This window comes from Babylonia areolata, chromosome 31 (genome assembly GCF_041734735.1).
Source record: "Babylonia areolata isolate BAREFJ2019XMU chromosome 31, ASM4173473v1, whole genome shotgun sequence".
NCBI classification, from domain to species: Eukaryota; Metazoa; Mollusca; class Gastropoda; order Neogastropoda; family Buccinidae; genus Babylonia; species Babylonia areolata.
The window spans coordinates 25,106,788-25,125,541 of record NC_134906.1 but is presented as its reverse complement, the minus strand read 5'-3'; the positions used below and the strand labels follow the sequence as shown (position 1 = coordinate 25,125,541).

The 18,754-nt window shown below is 39.0% G+C and overlaps 1 protein-coding gene across 1 annotated transcript; it reads left to right on the top strand.

Moving 5' to 3' along the window:
* The first annotated feature begins 5,568 nt into the window (after positions 1–5,568).
* Positions 5,569–17,302, top strand: LOC143276194 (uncharacterized). The gene is made up of 6 exons (XM_076580634.1): positions 5,569–5,633; positions 8,111–8,161; positions 9,247–9,319; positions 11,995–13,160; positions 14,861–14,971; positions 16,521–17,302. The coding sequence occupies exons 2-5, from the start codon at positions 8,125–8,127 to the stop codon at positions 14,935–14,937; spliced, it is 1,353 nt and encodes a 450-aa protein (XP_076436749.1). The 5' UTR covers positions 5,569–5,633; positions 8,111–8,124; the 3' UTR covers positions 14,938–14,971; positions 16,521–17,302.
* Positions 17,303–18,754: the final 1,452 nt, after the last annotated feature.

The window sequence follows — 18,754 nt, the reverse complement described above, 5'->3', positions numbered from 1 at the left end:
ACTCTTTCACACGGTTAATTGAGTTTGACCACAAGGGTACATCTCACACACTCTTGGTCGAGATACCCGAAAAAAAAAAAAAAAAAAAAAAAAAAAAATCCTTGAATAAGAGAACTTACAAAAACAGTCACAGGACTGGAGTGGTGGCGAAGTGGAAACTGTTTCAATAAAAAAAGTAACGATACAATACAAAGTAATACAATGCAATGCAAACGCAACGCAACTGAATGCATTAAGATATAATACAACACAATACAATTCAATCACCCCACCACTGCAGATGCGTCGATACAAGGGAAGCAATCCATAAAAAATGAAATAACACTAAACACTTACAAGTTATGTCCCTTTCTTCTACTTCTGTGTCGCGGCTTTTCCCTTTCTTTTCAGTCCATGAAGTTTTTGTTTGAAAGGCACACAATATACACAACACCGCACAGCGACAGTCTGAAACAGAAACATGACAGATATGGCCACCGCTTGTACAGCATGATATGGATAACCCATCGTTTCAATCATCGATGTCATTAATATAAAGTCCCATGTCTTCTGGACGGGACATTTTTATTATCAGTTTCAGTTTCAGTTTCAGTAGCTCAAGGAGGCGTCACTGCGTTCGGACAAATCCATATACGCTACACCACATCTGCCAAGCAGATGCCTGACCAGCAGCGTAACCCAACGCGCTTAGTCAGGCCTTGACAAAAAAAAGAAAAGAAAAAAAGGTGAATAAATAATAGATAAGCTTACATAAATAAATAATAATTATAATATAAAAAAGAAAAAAAAGTAGTAGTAATAATAATAATAATAAAATAATAAATAAATAAATAAATAAATAAGACAACAATGATGATAAATAAGCAAATAAATGTAAAACATGAAGACACACATTCACACATACACCCACACATGCATAACACACTATCACCGAGTATAAAGAATTAACCTATTCAACATCAATACCGACACAGAGAGAGCCTGGATAGAAAAACATACGGCTGTCAAACTTTGGCAAAAAGAAAAAAACAAAACCATCTCCGGACAAAGATACTGAAACAAAAATGAAAGAAAAAAACTAAACAGTTTGAAGTCATTGCTCAAGAGGTCAAAAATGACAAGTGGAAACAGTTTTGCGAGGCACTCAGTTATGACTCAACATTGACAGAGTTCTGGCAATTTTATCGTCGCATGGAAGGGAAAACGTGTACAACAACAACCCCAGACGTGTTAGACACTGACGGAACCAAGCTTAAGACAAACGAAGAAAAAGGATCCGCCCTGCTCAAACGTTTCATACAACAGAGCGATCAAAGAAACTTAGATGAGAAAAAGAAATATGTTGAGGAGTTAAACCAAACCCTTATGCAGACTGGACCCGATGATGACTTGACAATAGATGATCTAAACGAGGCAATAGCTAAATGCAAGAAAGAATCGGCTCCTGGCCCAGACAAAGTTCGCTACTCGGACATCAAGGAGCTATCGGAAGAAGACAGAAGCAAACTTTTCAATCTATATCAAAACAGTTTCCACAATGGACATGTGCCGGAGGACTGGACACACAGCTTCTTAAAACCCATACCAAAACCAGGAAAGGACCATCGTCAGGTAAGCGGCTACCGGATCCTAACCATGCAAAACATTGCTGGAAAGCTCATTGAACGCATGATAGCCAGGAAACTTGCAAGGGATCTTGAACACAGGCACATTCTCCCTTCAAATCAAGGTGGTTACAGAACAGGCAAGTCCACATGGGAAAATGCAGCTGCTTTTGCATATGAGGTGTATGAAGGATTTCAAAGAAAAGAAGAAACACTAGCAGTAGCAATCGACCTTGAAGATGCCTACAATAAAGTCCAGTTTGCGCACCTCATGAGCTGCTACTAAGGTATGGAGTAAGTTTGACATTGACAAGATGGATAGCAGCAGCGCTTCAGGAAAGAACTGTCGTCCTCTTAAAAGCAATGGTAACCAAAGGTATTGAACAACGCCACCTCTTCCTGCTATACCAATCACTCGTCCACAGTGTGATCGACTACGGACTTGGGCAAACAACACCATCTCAAAGCAACCTCCTAAAATTAGACAGAGTTCAAAATGAAGCTATGAGGCTGATCCTTGGAACAACAAAAGACACGCCCACAGAAACCATGCGATACCTGCTTGACCTTCCTTCAGTGCAGGCCAGAAACAAGTTAGAACAGGTTAAGACCTACTTCAAAGCATTAGAAAACCCTCAAAACCCACTGCATGACGCAGTCAAAGAACCAAAAGGCAGCCGTCTAGGACGAGGAAGGTCATGGATGGGGCAAGCAGAAGACACAATCCAGCTAGTATGCCGACTACAAGACCTGAAAGATACAAAAGAATGGGAGAAAAAACCCGAAAACCTCAACCATCTATTCAACACAGCCATTTCACCCACACGAGGAAGATATTGTCGGGAATGGCAAGAGGGCAAAACTGATGCGGAAGTGAAGCTACTCATAGAAGAAAACAGTAAAGCAGAGGACATCATCATATACACAGATGGCTCAGTCACCAAAGACCAATCCAATTGGTGATTCACTGTGAAACAAAATGGAAAAACAATTAGGGAAGAGAATGCTGCTTACAAAGTCACAACCTCCAGCCTAACGATGGAAGTTGAAGCTGTGACACATGCCCTCCAGTGGCTATCGTCCATCCTTACGCCTGGAAACCAACATGCCATGATTCTAAACGACTCAATGAACCTCATACAGAAAATTGAAAACGGAATGGGAAGCCCTGAGTGGCATAAGGCAATGCGCAACTTTCAGATTAAAAAAACCCACATGGTCATACTGCCCGGGACATGCAGGTGTAAAGGGAAATGAGCGAGCTGACAGACTTGCTGGTAACGCAACAAAAACGAGCGGCCTACATCTAGGAAAATCGGAAATCCTCAGAAAAGTCAAAGAATATCAAAAAAAACAGATACAAGGCCACCACACCATCGATCGCCTCAAAGAAATAAAAGCAGAGAGAGGGAGCGGCCGTAAGTCTAACATGAAAGGTAGAGCACGATGCTTTGTAAATCAAACAAATATCGGCATCATTTCCAAACCAACATTGCGCAAATTTCTTCAAAACGGAACAGAGTCTCTGTGGGCTTTTCCAATTACAATAGACTGAGCAGCACACTAGACGCGACGATCTTGGCATCAGAGATCTTTTCCCATCCCTCTTGCGGCCAATCAGTGGCAGCCTCTGTGCGTGTGTGCATGTGTGTGTTTGTGTGTATGTGTGGGTCTGTGTGTTTTGAGTGCGTTTGTGCATGCGCGAGGGTGAAAGTGTACACAAGTGTCAGGAAACTTCTGTGCACGTGCGTATATGTGTGTGTGTGTGTGGGGGGGGGGGGGGGGGGGGAGGGGAGTTGTGAGTATATGCATGCCTACACTGTGGGAGCAACGGGATATTGGAACGTCCGGGTGTGTATATATATGTGTGTGTGGGGTTGGGGGTGGGGGATATGGGCATATGTGTGTGTGCTTGTACAAGTAAGTGTTCATCTGTGTGTGTGTGTGTGTGTGTGTGTGTGTGTGCGCGCGCGCGCCGTGGAAGCTGCGCATACGTAGCCTAGAAATGAGTATGTGGAGGAGGGGGGTAGAGGAGGTGCAGGGTAATATGTGTGTGTGTGTGTGTGTGTGTGTTGGGGCTCATGTACGTTTATGTGTATTTGACTGTGCTTTCATATCTGTGAAACTGCATGTTTGGTGCATATCTGTTATGCATGTGTGGGTGTATGTGTGAATGTGTGTCTTCATGTTTTACATTTATTTGCTTATTTATCATCATTGTTGTCTTATTTATCTATTTATTTATTTATTTATTATTATCATTATTATTATTACTTTTTTATATTATAATTATTATTTATTTATCTATTTATTTATTTACTTACTTATTTATGTACGCTTATAGTTGACTTCATCAAGTTTTTGCGCCTTATACATATTATTAGTAGTGGTAGTAGTTTCTTTTTTTCATGTATTTATCTATTATTTATTCACTTTTTTTTTCTCAAGGCCTGACTAGGCGCGTTGGGTTACGCTGCTGGTCAGGCATCTGCTTGGCAGATATGGTGTAGCGTATATGGATTTGTCCGAACGCAGTGACGCCTCCTTGAGCTACTGAAACTGAAACATCAATTTAATTTGTCTTCTGTGATTTTTTTTTTTTATTATCAGTTCAATCACACTATCACCGAGTATAATGAATTAACTTATTCAACGTCAATTTATTTTGAAGATTAACCAGGACAAAAATTAATGTGACCTTTTTTTTTTTTCTTCCCCCCCCCCCCCCCCCCCCCCCAATGACAAAGGACACTCACTAATGACGTCAAAATTCATACAAGGAAAACACATGTTGAGCTCACACGACGGAAGCAAACAAAAAGTCGGGCGAATAATAATAATAATAACTATCATTATTATTACTATTATTATTATTACTATCAGTATCATCATCATTATCATCATCATTATTAGTAGTAGTAGTAGCAGTAGTATCATCTTCATCATCAGTAATTATCATTATTATTGACTGATGTTTACAAATACCCAAGAATTTAATGTCCGCCGGATTATTCAATTTTGGCCAAACATAAGCTACTAAACACTGAAATGACCAAAAACAATTTCACAAGACAAAATGTTATCAAAATCAATGAAATAATTAAGTCACTGTTTACGTTGGAGATTACTGTTCATATGCTGGGTTGGCCTTTAAAAAAAAAAGTTTTTAAAAATAATTTTCTTTTTCTTTTTCTCCCATTAGCTAACATTGTCACGGTGGAAGCCATGCATATTTCATTCCGAAGTCATGCTCAATAGACTATTCAAAATTACTGACATCTCCAAAAATAGAATATTGTTAAATAGTTAGGCCTTGCACAGAAATTTAGAGATGCGAAAATTATACAAATATTTTTTGGGGAAAAGAGAGATTGAAAAATGATTCATACATAAAATCTATTGGTTCTGTTTCTGATTTTGAGACACCGTAACAGATTTTCCCCGAGAAAAATCAACGAAAAGCAAAAAAGAAAACACAACTGCGTACTTTGACATGTAAATAATATCCGCATAGTCTCTTTCCTTTTCCTATCAAATTTATACGTAGCCATCAACCTCAGGATTGTTTCAATGCTACCATAATCACCAGACATTCTTCATATCGTAACTGGACCTCCATAATCTGTCCAGCTTGACCCGTTTCTTGCGATTGCTTTAATTCTTTCTTCTACCATTTGATGCCCATGGTCAAAACGTTGACTATTATCAACATTTTTGATCGTCTTCGTATTAACAACTCATTGGATTGTTTTTGAATATTGCTTTTCTTCGATAAATTTTGTACTGTTAAGAATATTTAAAGAAATGCAGACATTTCTCGTGAATTAATCAATTTAATGCAGTGTTTTAGAGGAAGAGTGGAAGAGCAAATAGAACACACACAGAGACACACAGAGAGACTCACCTTGATTGGGCCCCAGGTCTGTGACCCGGATGTTGCTGAAGCGTCTTCGCGCAGACGACAATTTATCACGTGGCCGTAAGGTTCGCCGGTGTGTTTTCCAAGGCTTGTCCACAAAAATCCTGAGGGTACAGTATAACCACACTGTGGTGATAAACTTCATTGTTTTCTTAATTTGCTGAGGCTTTTATTGCCGCCTTTTGTTTACCACTACCTATATTTCCAACAACACAGACCAAAATGAAAAAATCTTTCGTAGTTTTCTCGCTTTGGCTTGTTGACTAGATCTAGATTTTACCAATGCAGTTGCTGTAAGCTAACGAAAGCTCCGTAGAAAAAGCATTATGGAACTGTTAGATAACTATGTTAAACTATTTAAAGAGGTCATCTGAGTCATTTTGCCGAAGAATCGAAGCCAGAAGGACGAGATCAGTGAGAAACATGATTTATTTGAATTCAGAGTTAGATCTAAGGTTGATCTGTCCTAGTCCAACCCTCTCTTCTTTGGACGCTCGCTTTCATTTTCACTGAAGATTGATTCCTCCTGTAGACTAACGCATCGATTGACTCAAACAATTTTTCTCTTCAAAAAGAGTCTCAGAGTGAAATTTAGCTTAGAATGGAAAAGACATGTAAACCATGGCGATGCATCAGAATGAGAGTCGATATACCGTTAAAACGAGCATGCGGAAAAGTATTTTCCATCTTGGCCTGTGATTGGCGTGAACATTACCGATAGGTTAGATTTTTCCAGGGTACATTTATTGACAATATATAGATCAGTATTGACTAACAGGCAGAATTTAGCCCTCTCTCTCTCTCTTTCTGTCGCACACACACACACACACACACACACACACACACAAGATTTCGTTAAATGTTCATTCACTGCATGCTCAGACACTCACTGACTCATTGACATATTTTTGTGTGCGTCATGGCGGATAACTGGAAAAAAAAAAAAAAAATCCAGATCTAAACAGCATCAAATAAACCGGGAGTTAAAAAAAGGGAGTTGTTCAGATGTAACTCATTTGATTGAACTACTTATTTCATACATCTCCTATTTGATTTTAAAAAAATCGTTTATTTAGGAAAATATATAGCCGATTTTATTCATTTTTGCATATTTAAAATGTTAGATTCAGAGGTTCACATCAATGGTTATAGCCTAGAACCAAATTATATCATTCCACAGCAATTTATATATACTTGAAATTGAACATTGGTACTACTTGCGGAGTTGAAATGACGGAAAGAAATGTATATAGAGAGAGTAAATGATAAATCCAAGCCAATATGTCTTTGTTTTACCTGAAGAAGCATCAAAATACATATGCATTTGTGTACATATGACTGCTAGGCTCAAAATGTCAGCTGGTCTTAGACCAATTAAGTCTTATGTAGACTACTTCAAATGCTCATTCGAACATTGGTCCGGTGTTTTTCCCCAGTAGCAGTAATCTTTGCAAGCAACAACAGTACATGGCAAGCAGCATACTTTATCACCTTTTTATCAGCGATTGTATAGCTGTGCATGTTCTTTTCAGAGCTATGAATGTTGTCTTCTAAACTTCTTCCAGAGGCAAGATTTGAACTTCAGTGCTTCTCATCTTTACATGTTCACATGGTGTCAGTGCAGTGTAAAATATCACCCTCTGCAGCCCCGCACCCCTCCTCCCACCCCCATGCATAGTACATAGTAAGCATAAGATTGTATAAGCCATCCATAGATGATTTCAGTGAAATCCCACCACAACACACATCTTCTTCCCCATATCTGTTGACCATATCACCAGAGGTGGATGTCAATGTTAAATCCACAGTATAACTAACCAGGCTGCACATTCTTGCATGCATATCTTGATGGAGTCTGAAGCTGTCTGCGTTTATGGCAGGAGAATATTTGACTTTGCTGGAAATAAACAGTTTTTGCCTTGTGTTTGGTTCAAGATGCTAGAATCTTTGTTTCCTAAGAATATATGCACAGAGACAATGACACACGCGCACACACATGCACGCATGCGCACGCACGCACACACACACTTTTTTTTTTCAATATTTTTTTTATACCAAGTTGTTCACCCACTTTTGTTGTTTTTTTTCCCAACTGCTCCACTTTTCAGTACATATACAAATGAACATGAATAGGATTTGTCTGTGAGTCTTACATGAACTGCTATTTACAGACTGAAGCAAAGCAATGATCTGAAATTAACTGCTATGAGCATATCAAAGCAGACCAAAGTTCAGGCCATGTCTGACCAGCAAGGGATTGGCTATTAATCATTTCCATTAACAGGCTTTACACCCAGGTTTGGTTACTGCCCATTCCTAGATGACATTGAAGTCAAGGACAAACAGCAATCACAGTGACATACAATGTGACATACACCAGGGATGGAATACCTGTTAATTCCCAGTGTTAAGCATGTGCTGACCAGTCATTAAAGCTATCACTGCATGACATTGACCTTAGTTCCCCCCCACTCCCCACCTCCCCCTCCGTGTTTGTTAAATACTATGACAGCTTTGACCTGTATTTGATACCATGCAATTTTAAGCACTGACAAATTTCTGTGTGTGTGTGTGTGTGTGTGTGCAGGATTCTGCTGAGCCATGGTATCTAAGAGAGGAAAACGAAAGCGATCAGTTGGTGAGCAGCTTGCATGCGCTTGGCGTCACATTTTCCCCAAAACATAGTCTGTCAGTATTTCTCTCTGTGTGTCACACTCACATATGTAAGAATCCACATGGCAACACACCACACATATATACACTCACACGGGAAGAGAAACATTTACACCCTGGTGTGAACAAAGCATGCCTTCATTTTCAATCATGCACACAAGCACTTGTGGATGCACACACATACATACACTTGTATGTGCATGCAAAGTTACCATATTCTGTTTAAGTACTTTGAAAGTACATGTAGGCCTAATCCCTATCGTTTTTTATTTCTTGTATGTGTAACCTGTGACATGAATGTGAGTGTATCTTTCCTCATGACACTGAACCACTGCAAAACCAGTTATATATAAAGCTTTGTTAAAAAAACATATGTAACCAACTCTGAAGTACTATATACTTTTTTTTGTGGATTTATTTGTTTATTTGTGTGTGTGTTGTTGGGGAATGGGTGTGTGTGTGTTATCTTCTTCATTGAGGGAAGACCAAAAGAAAGTTTCCCTCTGACAGTTAACATGTAAGTCAGTTTCAGAACGAATAAACTCAGAGAGAGGGGGTGGAGAGAGAGAATCAGTTACTCTCACACCGTTCACTCTTAGATCTGAGGGCTAGTTGCTTGGATGTGTTACGGATGAGCTATTGTGCATACTTGTGTGTATGCGGCGTGTATGTGATTTAATATGCGTGCAAGTGTGTCCATATATTTGCGTATTTGTACACGTCAGACTTTGTCCCCTTGTGCGCTCTCCCAAAACACCCTTGTTTTGATTTTTCATATGGTGTGTGCTCTTGTGAGTGTTTACTGTGTGTGTGCACGCACACGTGCGTGTGTGTATGTGTGGCACATTTTTTTTTTATGTGATTATTCATATATGTAAATTGTATTATTGTATTAGTTTACATAGATTTTGTTTTTCACTTTTATGTCCTCAAGTGCTGTTCTGTGGTGAATTGCACTATTGAATATGTATTTGTTCATGTGAGGCGCTTAGAGCCCATTACATGGGGAGTTTGTGCCATATGAGTACAATGTATTATTATTATATGCAGAGGGAGCCTCGAGCGGAGAACAGAAACAGAGAAAACGTGAATTGGTTGACAGTACTTCAGCAGGAGATGAAAAGTAAGTTATCATCATTGTATCTCACATTCTCAGTGGTCCATACTATTATTGTGATCATCATCACCTGTCTTTTTTATTGAAAGGTGATAGGGGTCATCATAATCATTGTCATCGTCATCACCACCATCATTGAATATGATTTCAAAATTCTTATTCCAAAGACATTGTTTTACATTTGATACACAGTAACATAATTATCACCATTATATATTGGCTATAAATTAACATGCAAACCAGGAGCAGTTTGGAATGCAAAAAGGTAAATACTAATGAATAAAGAAAATAAAAATTAAAACAGATCGATGATTTAACTCCCTTTCATATTTCATTGCATTTTGAACATTTGCATGCAATTTTGGAATGAAGATCAAAAGTGATGTTACTATGATCATACATATTCAAGCATACTAACGTGGCACAAGAAAGAGAAAAACATTGATAGACTGATTCAATTTTGATGTAACTGACAGAAGAACACACATAAAACACAAAGTAAAAGAACAAGAGAAAGAAATTTGAATTGGAAAAAAAAAAGCAGAAGAGAGAAAACCAAAATCTTGTCTAAGGTACACATACTGTTGCATGTTATTTGGTGCAAGCGAAAAAAGAAGTTGGTAAGTACTATTAATCTTCACAAGTTTTCTTGTTTTTGTTCTAATTGTCAATAGATTTAGTGGGTTTGTAATATGCCATTTAGAGGTAAAATCAATGTAGAGCATGTTTGTCTTGCATTGTATTTTTCGTTGGTATCACATTCTAAAATAAAACAGAAAACAGAGGGTAAGTTTTCCAAAGTTCATATTCATACAATAAGAACTTTGTAGAAATTCTTATTTTGATGAGAATATATCTTTTTAACTTAGTACAAAGTAGTACAAAGTAAGTTCCTTTGACAATAAGTCTACCGGGTTCAAAGTATTAGTGCAGTTGTTAGTCAAGATCTTTACATCTTTTGAGAAGGCAGATGCTATACTGCATATGATGAACAAGTGGCCAATTGTTTATGTAGTATGATGCATGCGTTTGTAGTGCTTTGTGTAGTGAGACGAGCTAAGGGAAATAACTCCGGTTAATCTGAACTTGGCGGAATAAACGTGGCTTACACAGAAGCACTCTGTCTGGACTCCATTTGTCCCTTTACATAATATTACAGTTTACTTTTCAGTTTTACAACACATACATTTAATGTTTTTAGTGATATTCTTTTTTCCTCTTCAAGAATTAGATATTGATAATAGGCCCATTGAATGTGGCCAGTGCCCTATGAACCACTCTCATTTGAAACCATTTCAATTCAGTTTCCTTAATGCTCTGTGTCATCTGAAATGTTTTTCCATTTAGATTTATCTAAAGTTTCATTGTTGCATTTTTCACAGCCATTTGGTTGTTGTCAGCAGAAAATGTATCATGATAGAGTTTTTGATCCTTCTTATTACATTGACTGATTGAGATTATTGAGATTATGTTAAGAACTTTATAAGAATTATTGGACTCACTGATACTCAGTATTACTGTTGTGAATGAAATATTTAACAGCTTGTACACAATGAAAATTCAGAGAAGTATTTTTTTGATATTATCATGTTTATTCTTGAAGTGTTTAAAATTCTCATGAATGGTTGACTAAATCTGTAGTCTGATATATTCCTTTGTTCATCCATTCCCTACAAAATATGACATTTGTATCAGTTTTAATGTATTCATTGTAGAAACTATTTTCAGTGAAGAGATCATCTGGATGATTGATTTGGACTCTTTCCCTCAACAATTTATAAACATGGAAAGCACTGTTCCAAAAATTACCAGTTGGTTACTGGTATACTGCAGCTGTATGATCAAGTTCTTTGACTAAGAGGCATATATATAATTGTTGAATTTTTGGCCTGTAGCCGATTCCGTACCAACCCAGAATTAAACAAGTATGCAATGAGCTTAATTGGGATGACTGGGACAATAAGGCAGAGTGTCTTACACTTCGTAGATGCAACTTAGTACTGGTGTTTTATATCTCTCAGGCCTGGCTGACGTCTGGATACGTCAGGAAAGGAGGCATAAAGTACAACCTTGTCACTTAGTTGCAAATCTAAGTGGATTACTCTAGCAGCATCGTCTTCCTTATCCATCATGATACAACCTTGTCACTTAGTTGCAAATCTAAGTGGATTACTCTAGCAGCATCGTCTTCCTTATCCATCATGATACAACCTTGTCACTTAGTTGCAAATCTAAGTGGATTACTCTAGCAGCATTGTCTTCTTCTTTATCCATCATGATAAAATATGTATTTAAAAAAACCCTATGCATTTCATACTCTGCTCACCTGGTGATCTTTTTTTAAATTTTTTTTTTTTTTAGTTCCCTTCAGTCACATGCTTTTGATGAGTCCCTTGTCAGTCTTTTGTGTCGGCATATTCGTGGTGTGATTCTGTTGTGGGACATGGTGGCAGCTTCCACTGTTATGTATACACACCCACACACCCAGGTGTACACATATATGTACACATCATCCACCCACCCATGCACAAAAGTAAAAGAAGGGTACTAAAGCTGCTTCCATTATTACTAGAACAAAAGCAGTTTTAAAATATTAACAAATCACAGTACCAAAAGAGATTACAGGTCAGGTAATACCGCCTGTCCTCATCCACAAACACAGTGCTTTTCCTTCTTTACAGCCCAACAGAGCAGACAGATGGGTGTGAAGGAAACAGTCACACCGAGTCTCAAGACACCTGTGACATGGCTGTGGATTCTACTGAAAACACCAACACACTGGCACCACCACAACCCTCTGACCATGAGGACAAACCAACAGACCAGCCAGGGCCCTGTGATGATGGAGATGCTTCAAAAAGCACTAAGGACACCCATGCACCAGAGGACACAAACTGTCAAACATCTTCCGCACCTGACAAAGCTGCAGAGGAGTCAGTTCCCCATGAAGCAGTGTCAGAAGAAGCAGGCCCGTGTGACAGTGAAATTGACAAAACTTTGACAGCAGATGACGCACAGTGCGATATGTCAGCGGAAACAGTCAAGGCTGATGAGCAACTAGCGGAAGGGTCACAACTAGGCGGCGCAAAACTAAAAACGAAAGAACCATTTCCTGAAGAAAAACACAATGAAAGTCATGATAAGAGCAACCAAGAAATCCCTAAGAAAATTCCGGAATCTCTACCCCCTACAAACGAAGACAGCATATCAACATCAACAGACTTAAACAAAACAGAAAACGACACGTCAGACTCCACCAAGCACGTTACCCCAAAAGTTAAAGAAAAAGAAATTTATACAAAAGGAGAAGGACAGGAAAAAGAACTTAAACCATCTTCAGCAAATGAACAAGATAATCAGCATCACACATGTGTAACAATGATCAAAGAAACAGCCAAAGAAACAAGAGACATCACGCAAGAACCCGAAAGTAGTACCAAAGTTAACAACCTAGCTGAGATTAACCCAACTGACGAAGTAAATGCCAGGACCGCTACAGAAACTGCAAACCAACAAACCACACCGACAGAGCCCCTCGCCGCAGAAGACCAGAAACTAGCGGAAAGTGAACAAATTCTCAAAGAAGTCCTCAACAAAGCACACCTTCCTCAACCAAACCAAGCTGGGGATTTTCTGGACACACCAACCCTTGGCAAAGCCTCAGTCCTTTCAGAATCTGGTCCAGAAAACAAGAAAAAGGTGGACCAGCTTCACGAGGTGGAACTGCAGAAGGAAGGGTTGAAGGTGGAAGAAAAGCATGCGAACCTTGCTGACAAGGATAGGGGGAACAAGATTGCGGAATGTGGGGAAGAGTTTGCTGAACAGTTCGACTTGCCTGGTTCACAGGGTGAGTTCTGTATCTTTGATAAGCACTCACATTTAATCACAGGGCATGGTGAAATCCAGCCTAGAGTAGTATGATATAGCACAGGACAGGAGCATCACACAGCACTGTGCAACACTGCATTGCGATGAATTTTGTTATATTTTGATGTATAGCAGAATTATGTTTTGAATTGCACTGCATTTTATCACCTTGAATTGCAGTGTATAATAAGCAGATGTTTTTTCCCCACATGCAATTCGAGCAATATATACTCGACCAGAAACAGTAATCAAAGTATAATATCATTTACTCATGTTTCCTTTTTTTTTTTTTAACAGGTCAACTCCGGTGTCAGTATTGATAAGTGTAAAAAGCAGGGGAGGAATTTTTAGGCAATTTTTTTAATGCTGAAGAAAAAGTGCTGCTTTTCATACAGGCTTAGTAGAATAGCTCTCCAAAGCAACGGAGATGTCTCTCAGATATTGTCAGTTGCAGTCATTGATCTAACACTGTATGAACATGAAAAACACATCCTGCTTGGTTCAGTCTGATAGAATGTTAATCAGATATTGACTATTTTACATGCAAAAATGATAGGACATTTCATTCCACTTCCTGATCAGATTAGTAAGTACACCTACAACATTCTCTCATGGTGTGTCCTAGCTCAAGCAACATCCCTGATGCTTCAGTTAATATTTATAGAATATTATCAGTTTCAGGTATTTTTTCATATAATACCTAAATAATGCCTCAGCACACAAATTAAGCTATGATCAGTTAATGTCCAGGTTGAACATAATTGTTCATACTTTTGTTTACAGCGTAATGGTATCCTCTTGTCCTCCGATCCCTCTACCCCCCACCTCATCCCTGAACATGCACGCTCATGCTCAAACACACACACACACACACATTCTCTCTCTTACACATTCACACACACACACACACTCCCTATCTCTCTCACACTCACTCACTCACACCTCACACATACACATGCACACACACTTACACACTTACACACACACACACACGCACACACACACGGCACACACTGGCACACTGTGACACTGACAAACACACACACACACACACACACACACACACACACGGCACACACTGACACACTGTGACACTGACAAACACACACACACACACACACACACACACATAGATACAATCCGACACAGCTTCCATAACCATATACCCATATTAACATACACACAAGATTGAAATGAGTCATTTTCCCATGCAGCGTTTCCTGATGATGGCAACGCCTTCGAAATGGATGTGACAGAATCTCAGTTATGTGCAGTGTCAGACGATATTTTGTAAGTTAGAGATTTTATTTCGGGTGGTTGTGGGACTAAGGGAAATATGATAGGGAAAGGACCAATGTGTTGATATGTTCATTGTAATGTACACAAGAGAATTCATGTGTTGCAACACATTTGTTAAAATTGAAACTACTGCAAATGAAAACACAGTTTAAAAAAAATGCCAAGCATGTGAGAAATTAACTTAATTAAGATTGACAAAGATGCATATTTATCCAAAACTCCAGGTAGTGCATTACTTATAATGGAAATGTGGTGTACTTTATTTTCATTCAAAGTGAGATCTTCACAATGATAACAGGCAAACTTACACTATGTGGAGTGTATTTACATGGAATAGATTGCTGTCATGATGAATGGATTTCTGACTTCTCTGTGGATCAGAGGTGAAGGAGAGGATGCTGATGACGAGTCAAGGAGACAACAGCAGCTGCGGCAACAACAGGATGGGGAGAGAATGATCCAGATGGTTCTGGACAGTCTCCTGTCACTCAAGTGAGTTGTTGGGAAGATATTTACACAGTACAGTCACTGTGTGTTGTCAGTTTGATAAAGTTGTACTGACAGTGGGTGGTGAGGTGTGTGTGTTGTTGCTCACTCACATGTGTTGACAAAAAGTGAGTTGATGTGTTCTCGCTGTCAAGGTTGTCCATATGGTATGAAAAGAGAGAGAGAGAGAAAGAAAGTCCGTGTAATTACCCAGTCTCATTTGTGTGTGTGTGTGTGTCCATGGTAAAATTTCGCACTGGCATTTTCTCTGGAACCGCAGTTGGTATAGGAATCAAATTTGGTTGGATTGGAGTTATGAACAAGACCTTTCCATTTTCTCCTTTTGTTATAATATGGTAAACAAGGTGAGAAGTCAAGGTTGTTATTTGCAAAATAGAAAACATTCAGTTGATTTTGTGTCTTGCATCTAATCTTCATCAAACTTGGTTTTTTTGGTGGGATGGTGGGGGTGTATGCTGGGTTTGTTCATGTTTCAGTAACCCACCGAATGCTGACATGAATCACGGGATCTTTAGTGTGCGTATTTTGATGAAGGCAGACAAAACAAGGCAGAGTACAATACAGTATGTGCACATCGCAGTAGGCCTGCATCATCATAAAACACCACACAGCACTGCAAAGTGCAGTGCCACATAGCAGAAATATGCATTGTAATGTAGTGTCATCCAACAGAAGTCCAGCAGAGCTCATGGGAGAGTAAAGAAGTTCAAACATGAATTTACTAACGTTCATGTGTGTGTATGTATGTTTGTGTACAGACACAAGCAGTCACTCACACATATGCTCTCATACATACTCATGCAGACACATGTGCACACACACAGGTATTTTATGTAAAATTATTCCACCCATGAAATTTTCCCTACTTCAGCATTTCATACTTTAAGAAATATATTTTAACAATGATTTTTTTTTTAATAGAAAAATACTTTTGCATTTATTGCTTCCACTTTTTAATTATTGAAGTTTTTCCTTATTGTTGGAATTTGTTTTGCTTTTTACATGTGCAGTGACTTCAGTGTTTATAGTGTAGATAGACTTCAAAATGAAGCACAAAAGAGAGAATTCTTTATAGTAAACCTCAAGATTTAAAAGCTGAACACCAAACCACAATTATCTATCAAAAGCAATAATGAGAATCTTTTTAAAAACTCATGTCCCCACACCTACCCTGGTACCCACCCACCAGTGCAGTCATTTTTAGAAAAGTTACATGTTAAGCCAAACTGATTTTTTTCTATGCTTCTTCCCCCCCTTTTATGGAAAATGAAGACATCAGGACTTGGGTTTGTTATTCAGTGTGTGTTGTGTGTGTGTGTTTTGGGTTTGTTATTCAGTGTGTGTGTGTGTTTGAACAGATATTAACACAAGCACACACACAGCACCCAATGCACAGATGGATTTGTGCATGCAAGCACAGTCTCACAAACACACACACCACCACACACGCACACTGCACACAAATAATAACTGTTGATCTGCAGACCCCTGCCTCCCTCAAACTAACCACCATTGCATTTATGTGCACTTACAGCCAGCAGATCAACAGAGCGAGACAACAGATGGATGCAGAGAGAAGAAAACTGCAGAACAAACATCCTCCTAATAGTACCAGGCAAATGTTTCAACACTGAAATCCTTGATATGTATTCGTATGGCATTTAAGGTATACCCAAAAACATTGGTGACAACAGTGTATGTGTGCATCAATTCAAGTATGCATTATGAACGCTACAAAGTGCATTCTTAAATGAGTACATTCATGCGCAGGTGCGCGCACAGTAATACACATGTGCACAAATATATACAGGATTACATGATTGCTCACTCACACATAAACATGTGGACAGCAAACACATGTGAGTGACACATAGGCATGTATCACTCACACACAAACACTCATGTTCATCTCAGTCATATTTTTTAAACAGCAGAATGACATAATGAACGTTTGTGCAGAGTTTACAATTTGTTAAGAAGAAAATCCTCCTTTGGATATATATGTATATTGCCAGTTCTTAGAATCATTCCTAAAGTGCTTTGGCCAATTTGTTTTCTGTAGTTAACCCAGTTGTTATAGCTTTTTTTTGTTTTGTTTACATTTATTTATTTACATTGTTAATTTCCAAAATTGTTAAAGCTCACCATTTAGTAAAGTTGCTCATTATTCAATGTAAAATGTGCACATCTTTAAGGCTTTAAGGTTGGAAAAACTTTTTTCACTTCCTTGAGGGCAGAAGAACTGTTGTATTCATTAAAAAGTTTTGTTATCTTTATTGTAGACTATTACTGTACTGGAAGTTATTTGTGTTGAAGATGTTAAACCTGAATAAAAGGGAAAAAATTTAATGTTGATTTTTTTTTTTTTTTTTTAATATAAAAACTGGAGTTCTGTTTAGACAGTGTTTCTCTCTGACTCTCTCCATCCCTCTCTGTCTCTCTCACGCGCACCGCCCCCTCTTTTTCACTTTCTCTCCCTTGTCTTGCTCTCTTCTCTCCTCTCTCATTCTACCACTACCCTCTCTCTCTCCCTCACTTTCCACCTCTTTGTCTTTTACACTGTATCAGAGCATGTCACTTGATAAATCCTGTCCTCCACTCCCCGTTCTGCGCTCCACTCTTTTTATCTCACCTTGTCGCCACTTTCTGTAATTTTCCTGTTCTCTTTCCTGTCAGTCTCTCCCTCTGTGTGTGTGTGTGTGTGTGTGTGTGTGTGTGTGTGTGTTTCATCTTCACACACACACACACACACACATGCTCGACCACAAATCATTGACAAAACGCATGGATGTCAGTAAATTTGTGTACATGAAGACGTGCAGGACAGCAGGCTTAAACGGCAACTGGGTTCAGCCCAGTGACACAAAACAAATTTCAACCACACCTGCAGACACCGACGAACACTTAACACAGATGGACTGATGTCAAAGTCACTCGCGTTAGCGTGCACGCAAACCGGCCACTGATTTGAGCATTCACCGGCGTACACACACACGCACACATTTGCACTTGTACCAACACATGTGCACGTACATGCACTGGCACGCAAAATTACAACTGACTCAAACTGAAATACAGACACTTCTCAGTGCGTATGTGTATGTATCCTATGTATGCATATGCGTACGTAGGCGTGTCCACTTGCATGCACGCATGCACCACTGACACACACACACACACCGCGCACATTCCGAGCACGAGAAAGACGAGAACACATCCAGACACATAGCACATGTATCACACGCATGAATTATTACATACTTGACGTGCTGGCGCACACTCAGACACTTAAGTTTCAGAACACCCACCCGTCCGTAATTATTTTTAATTTTCTCCGTCTGAAATTCAAATTGAATTCAATTTTCTCCATCTGAAATAGCTATAAACCCCACCCACCCACCCCCGAAAAATAAAAACAACAACAACAAAACAACCGAACAAGAAGAAGCAAACAACAAAAGACGCTCATGGTATTGTTTCTTTCGTAAGTATACGGAAACTCGGAACAGAAATAAACGAGAACCATTATGTGCCCGGATCATGTGAGCCGTAACTTTGACATCAAAACGACGTGGCACCGAGCATAATTGTAATAATATGATGCATGTAGCCGTTTAACCTTTCTTGCCAAATGTTTACCAACCCAAATTATAGAATAATTGAGGTGTGGTTAGCACATTTGTCACGCTGTGCAGAACCTCAAATAACCACGAAAATGGTGGGCTTGTGTCGGTGTAATCGTGCCAAATGGTCCATTGCGGCATTTTA